The 6,821-nt window shown below is 36.5% G+C and overlaps 1 protein-coding gene across 7 annotated transcripts; it reads right to left on the bottom strand.

Annotated features, from left to right (window-relative positions):
- Window positions 1-882: 882 nt before the first annotated feature.
- LOC107466264 (uncharacterized) lies at window positions 883-4,420 on the bottom strand. 7 transcript variants are annotated; one of them, XM_052254557.1, is made up of 9 exons: window positions 3,924-4,420; window positions 3,796-3,858; window positions 3,513-3,652; window positions 2,926-3,054; window positions 2,534-2,615; window positions 2,073-2,288; window positions 1,832-1,893; window positions 1,249-1,369; window positions 883-1,116 (listed from the first exon to the last, which is right to left on the bottom strand). In XM_052254557.1, the coding sequence occupies exons 5-9, from the start codon at window positions 2,591-2,593 to the stop codon at window positions 1,036-1,038; spliced, it is 540 nt and encodes a 179-aa protein (XP_052110517.1). In that variant the 5' UTR covers window positions 2,594-2,615; window positions 2,926-3,054; window positions 3,513-3,652; window positions 3,796-3,858; window positions 3,924-4,420; the 3' UTR covers window positions 883-1,035. The 7 variants fall into 7 exon arrangements, with proteins under 7 accessions (XP_052110517.1, XP_052110519.1, XP_052110518.1 ...); XM_052254559.1 differs by having other exon boundaries at window positions 2,073-2,282; XM_052254558.1 differs by having other exon boundaries at window positions 2,936-3,054.
- Window positions 4,421-6,821: the final 2,401 nt, after the last annotated feature.

Below are 6,821 nucleotides of genomic sequence, written 5' to 3'. Positions count from 1 at the left end.
TTTAAATGAGTTGAATATTACAAAATAAAAATAAATATATAATTATACTAAATAATTTCTCTAAATAACAAATTATCTGCAAACAATATATATTTACAATGATCCAAAAATACTAGAATAGAAGTTAATTTTGAATATTCATACATCTCACACTAAATTAAGCATAGCTTTATCAAAATAAGCATGAGATCACTTAGAATTTACTACTAATACTCTACGAAAAACTAAATTAAAATATTATATCCTACATAAATATCTTCTAATAAAAATTATTAGTCAACGATACATATATTCATTCCGAACACTACTCCATCTTAGCCAATAAACCACAATCATAAACAGATTAATCTTCATTATCATCCTCAATATTATCCTGCATAATTATATAGAAAAATAATTAAAAAATATTTATAATGACATTCGCAATTATAAAAATAAAAAATCAAAATAATTATTTAACAAGGCAAAAATTCAAATATAAAATATAAATTAATTGTTCATAAGAGATTATTGCGTTGGTAGTCTGCTTTCTATTTTATATAAACAAGCACAAGAAACCCGCCTCCTCTAAATTATTGGGCCACGATGGGAACCTAAACAGAATGACACCAACCTAAGCTAACCCTACTCTTGCTAGTTGCTACTACTACTACTACAACTACCATCAAAGAAAACAGCATTGGGGAATGAAATTCATAACCCATTCATACCATAAACTTTTAGGAAGTTATTATTTTAGTATGACTATTGTTCACTACAAAAATTCTGATTGGTGTATAATTACTAGCAAAGTAGCAAGGAGGGAAGATATATAACTGAAAAAAGTTATTACCTCAAATATAATCGCTAACGGAAACATTTTTAAAAGGTTTGCAGAAGTACCTTCGAAACTAGGATTCTACCATCAAAGATTTGGCACTTGAATGGATATACATGTTGATGGGTAACTTGGATGAGGCACTTTAATCTTCAGAAAACCAGAGGCACAAACAGGATAAGGACAAATTATGCTCAACAAAAATGCGATGCAGATCATTACTGTAGTACAGCAAAATCACGTCCTGGTATGTAAAATCGAGAATAAAGATTATGCCTCTGCTCATCAGACTGGCTTTCCTGTAAACACACCAAATCATACAAGAGAAGGCCAAACAACGTTGTCAATAAAAAGGCCAAACAACAAAAGTGCAACTCAATTCCCCACAGCTTAAAAGTGCAACTCAATTCCCCACAGCTCAAGCAGCATACCGCAGTGTGTAGTGTAAATTGACCAAAGTCCAAAAGAAAATGACTATCACATCTGGTTGAACCACGAGATCTGAGAGGAATTCTAACTTTTGGAGCATCAAGATCAACATCGAATGCAAATCTGAAAGATCAACAAGAAACAGGAATCTGTAAATGAGCCTTCTATGCCTTTCTAAGTTAACCGAAAAATTTAATAAGATATTCGAAAGTTTGTTCATCTGTTTAAAAACGGTGGAAAATTTCCCCTTGGGGCACAATAACTGCATTAAACTACACATCTCATGAAATGTGGTTCAAGAAGATCCCTACCCTGGAAATTCTTGTTAGAGGCAATAAAGAATTTGATCGGGACACAGGAGAATATGTCTCTAATACTCCGTGCAATTTTCATATTATGTTTGGGAATAACACACGTACAGAAATTATTGTGCATCTTATCTTTTATCCTAGCTTCATGTTATTTTCTTCTTATTTATGGCTACTCTAATCCAGTACCCAATATATTCAAAGTAACAAAAAGATTAAAGACAGAAAATAAAACATAAATAATAAGAAAATAAAGATAAAAACAAAGAGAGATAACCTGCTTTTCTCCTCTAAAACCATCTGAAATTGCTCCTGTGCTCTACGAGTCACTTTCTCAATCTTAAAATTCAGTTTTAAAATCATTACAATTAACCAAAAATTCAGTTTTAACATCATTTCTTAACCAAAAAGGTACCAAAAATTTTCAATCAATCCTACTTGAAAGACACAAGATTCTGCAAAACCACTATTTTTCAAACACAACATAATGATCAGAGAAATTAAAGCTGTATACTTACATTTTTCAGCGAGAGCTTGTTGGGCAGTCCCTTGCAAAAGCCCAGAATACCCACAGTTGTTATAGCTTCCACCACCGCCTCCGCCGTTGTACCTACCACCGCAGCTGTAGCAAGCACCATCACCACCGCCTCTTCCTCCTCTGTATCCACCACCACGCGCAATAACCGCGACCACCACTGCCATAGCTCTTGAATGGCTCTCACAAAAAGCTTTCCCTCCAAAAATTTAAATTCAAAATAAGCATGATTACAAGAAAGGCATCAAGCTGATATCCATTTACATAGAATCAGCTTCATAATCCATAATGCATTACAATTTCTAAGAGTTGCATCAAAACCGAAGTTCATATTCTTTCTACAAAAGCACCGCAAACAGAAGTCTTTTATGGAAAATAGCACAACTCAAATTTTATTATTTTTCTTACAACAATTATATTAAATCAAACGTAGTAGAAACATACCAGCCAAGAAGAAACACCAGGCCATTCAGGATACAAATGAATACAAAAGTGCTTTTCCATCCAGGATTGGTGTAAATAGAAGCTGCAAAATGAATATGAATTTTAATAACAAAAAGATGAAGTACCAAACCATGTTTTTAATTAATGCATGAAAATCAGTTCAATAGTTCATAGCCCCAGAAGTAAAGATAAGATATCCACATGTTTTCTTTTTCTCTAAATTTGCTTCTTCAAAATTCAAAATGTGGACATTGCTTTTACACACATCAACCTTGATATGAAGACTATTAATCACAATCCCAACAGTTCCGATCAATGGCTTTGCAAGCTTAGCAAACATCAAAATACTCATTTCATTTGTGTCCCAATCTAAACCCAGTTTTAGGACTCACTGTGAAATACCAAGAAAATGCTCATTTTATTTGTGTCTGAATCAAAACCTGCCGAATTGCATACTAGGCAGAGCCCCAATAAGATGATGGCGATGTGGATTTTAGCCATTTCGTGCAACCACCTGAATACTGCAACAAGTTCAAGAGGATTTTGATTAATTCCAAGTACATAAAAAAATATGTCAATCGTGTGCATATACCTCAGATTCAACACATTGAATCTCAAACAAGAACAAACCCCTCTCAATGTATAAAAGAATGCACAGCTTCTAGGACTAGTAGAGATGGATCACTTAAAAGATGGTGCAAAAGAAAACTAAAATGGAACATAATGTTGATTACTCATTGAAGCTGGCAAAGTGCAGTTGGAAACTTGAGCAATTCATTTACTTAGAACCATCAAGATTTAGGATAAAAATTCATTCATGTGATTTCACAGGAACAACTTTAGCTCAAACCATGTGGAAAAATAATTCATGATATAGGGATATCATGAATTAAAACATAATCATGTCAAATATTCTTAATAAAATATCTAAAACTACTATTTTTCAGGTTATAATATTGAAATGTGAAGGAAGTAAAACCTGATCAATAATAGTTGACCAACGCATCCCTTGAAGACCCATACTAGGAGGGCATGAACCCAATGAAAACTCCTGCAGCTCGACACTTTCCTACAGAATGATTTCCCTAGTTTAGCACGCACGTATGAAATTTCCAGCACCTATTGTTTTCGTTTATGCCAAACACAGAAAGGAATCATAACAAATTGAGAATCAGAAGGTGAAACCCCCAAAATTAGAAAACCTAAAATTAGAACCCAAAACCCCAAAAAATTCACAGAACCAATTGAAAATTGATACATACCTTCTGTATCTCAATTAGCCATTGCAGTTCATCATCACTATCAAAATCATACACACCTTCGAACTACAAAGTGAGAGCGAGTTAGAGAATGAGCAAGAAAGAGAGGATACAGAATAGAGAATACTTACCTGGTGACAGAGGATACGACGATGGTGTTGAGCAGTGACAGTGAAGAGATGAGCGGTGACGTAACGGCTTGGAGACGGTGCAGCAGCTCAGCGGCGAGCTCCAATCAACGGCAGCGCTGCGACAGAGCACGAAGGCGGCGATACATCCCTCCTTCCTCCCTTCGAGCTCCTCAGCGGGGGCACAGAAGCCCGACGGTGGTAGAACGGCAACTTAAACAAGCCCTAGCAGTGGTGGTGGAGCTTCAGCGGCGACGAAGCACCTCCTTTTTCTCTCCTCCATCGCGTTTCCTCTCATCCTCGAGCTCTCTCTCTCACTGGCGCTCGACGATGACGGCGACGGTGGTGGAGCCCTAGACGGCGTCGTCCTCTCTTTCCTTCCTTCCCTTCTCCTCTCTGATTTCTTCTCTCTTTCGTGTTTGTGTATGTTGAGTGAGGATGAGAGTGTGTGCTGCATTGCTGCGTGAGTGAGGGGGAGGGCCAACAAAATTTTTTACTAAGTGTTTATTGAGGATTCTCATATCATCAGGAGACATTTTAAAAGCGCACCCGAAATAGAATAAATAAGCTACTCTTTAAAAGCGTTCCCTTTGATGAGAAAAGTGTATTTATAGATATTTAGATAAGGCTACGCTTTATAAGTGATTTCTAAAATACCTAAGGCTACACTTTTTAAATGATGCCACAATTGTGTATCCTTTTCTCATATAAAAAGGCAATACAGAGAAAAGCGTAGCCTATTCTATGAATAGGCTACGCTTTTTAAATGTAGCTTAAAAAAAGTGTTGCTGAATGGGTATTTTTCTTGTAGTGAATCCACGCGTACGCGTGGACGATGCGTACGCGTGACATGCGCACGTGCTGGACGTATCAGATTTCTGGGCTATTTTTGACCCAGTTTTCGGCCAAGAAAATACATATCAGAGGCTACAGAGTGGGGGAATCCAGGAATTCATCATTCACTTCTCACTTTTCATAATTTTAGGTTTTAGATGTAGTTTCTAGAGAGAAGCTCTCTCCTCTATCTAGGTTTGAGGATTCCTAGTTTTATGCTTTTGAGTTGGATATTATAAAGAGTTACTACCTCCGTGAAGTTTTTATCATTCTAGTTTGTTTTATATTTCCTTACTCTTTTATTTCCTATTTGATTCCATTATTTCTTGATTATTTTCAATTGAGTTTAATTGCCATGTCTTCTTTCTACTCCCTTCACATGAATACGAATTTGGCATCCATATCAATGGAGTAGGCTCCCAACTTGATTTTGGAGTTGATTAATATTTGAGATCTTTGAGTTGGAATACTTAAGAGTTAATTGGTAATTGGAAGTTGTTGGCCAGCTTTCTAGTTACTAACACTAACCCTTCCCAAGGGAAAGGATTATTTTCTTGTGAATAGAAGTTGGCTCTCAACTTGACTTTCCTTTATTCAATGAAGGATAACCAAGTGGAACAACAACCTATTACTAATTAATCTTGGAAAATTCAACAAAGATAGAACTTCAGATTAATCTTCTACTAGTCAAGGCTTTCTATTTCAATTACTTAAAACCTCTTGTTAATTTTCATTGCTTTAATTTATAATCTTTTATCTGCCCATTGCCCAAACTCCAAATTTCTCAGAAAATCTCATAACCAATAATAAACACACCTCCCTACAATTCCTTGAGAGACGACCCGAGGTTTAAATACTTCGGTTATAAATTTTACTAGGGGTTTGTTACTTGTGACAACCAAGTTTTTGTACGAAAGGATTCTTTGCTGGTTTAGAAGCTATAGTTTCAACGAGACTTTATTTGAGAATTCTAGACCACGCAAAAGTCAGTTCGTCAAAATGGCGCCGTTGCCGGGAAATTGCAAATGTGTGCCTTATTATTGGTTGTTGTAAATATTTTTTTTACTTGTTTGTTAGTTTTAGGACTTAGTTGCGTATCTTTATTAGTTTTTGTTTTTATTTTCTACTATGACTTCTCACCCCTCTGGCTACGAGCGTGGTTATAATTATGTTACAAGAAGAGGAGATTATAATTCCAACATGCACCATGGTTGGAACAATCAAAGATGGGAGGAGCCACAAGGATTTGATCAACCCTCTTGGCAACAACCCCCTCCATTATACTACAAGCAACAACCATTCTATGATGCATACCAAGACAATGGTTATGGTGGACCTTTTCGTGACACTCAATACCCACCACAACACGTCTATGAACCCCCTCCTCAACATAGCTCTGAACCACCCTACTCACAAGCCCCTTTTCACCATTCACCTTCATATGACCCTTATCATCATCCACCATACCAACCACCTTATGAGCCATATGAACCATATCTAGAATACCCCAATTTCAACCCAATTACTCCCAAGAATCACCACCTCCATATACATCATGTCCATATCAATCAATCCAAGAGCCTTATGATCCCAATTACGTTATCCTAGAAGAACAAGATTCAAGGGATCGTCTCAAGGAGACACTAGATCAATTTCAAGCAGCCGTTCATAAATTGGAGCGAGCAGTAGGTGATTTAGCCTCTTGGCGTTTTGACACTCAAAGTGCTCCTATGGCTACATGTGGAGAATCAATAAAAGAGCGTAGCATGAAGGAGACACTAGAAACTCCAATGGACAATGAGGAATATACCTTTGTATTGGAACAAGTGGAGGAAACCGTAATATCTGAAGAAGAAGAAGTGGTTGAAGACTTAGGAGATACGGAACCTCCATGGGAAAGTCAAGTCATAAAATCTCCTTCCAAGACGTTTGAATTTGATGTTCAGGAGGGTGTACAACCTCCAAGGCATATCATGGTTGAAGACTTGGAGGAGGTTGTCATGAGATGGATTCAACCAATGATGAATCTTTATCTACAATTGAATCCTCTCCTATTGGACTTGACAT

Source organism: Arachis duranensis, chromosome 9 (assembly GCF_000817695.3).
Source record: "Arachis duranensis cultivar V14167 chromosome 9, aradu.V14167.gnm2.J7QH, whole genome shotgun sequence".
Classification (NCBI taxonomy): domain Eukaryota; kingdom Viridiplantae; phylum Streptophyta; class Magnoliopsida; order Fabales; family Fabaceae; genus Arachis; species Arachis duranensis.
Note: the sequence above shows the minus strand (reverse complement) of the source record. Positions and strands in the feature narration are given on the sequence as shown.

Excerpts from the sequence above, each read along its gene's own strand:
- LOC107466264 (XM_016085247.3), bottom strand. Across the intron at positions 2,289-2,533 it reads CTGGTGTTTCTTCTTGGCTG|GGAAAGCTTTTTGTGAGAGC; the intron begins GTATGTTTCTAC and ends AAATTTTTGGAG. Across the intron at positions 1,894-2,072 it reads ACAAGCTCTCGCTGAAAAAT|ATTGAGAAAGTGACTCGTAG; the intron begins GTAAGTATACAG and ends CTGAATTTTAAG.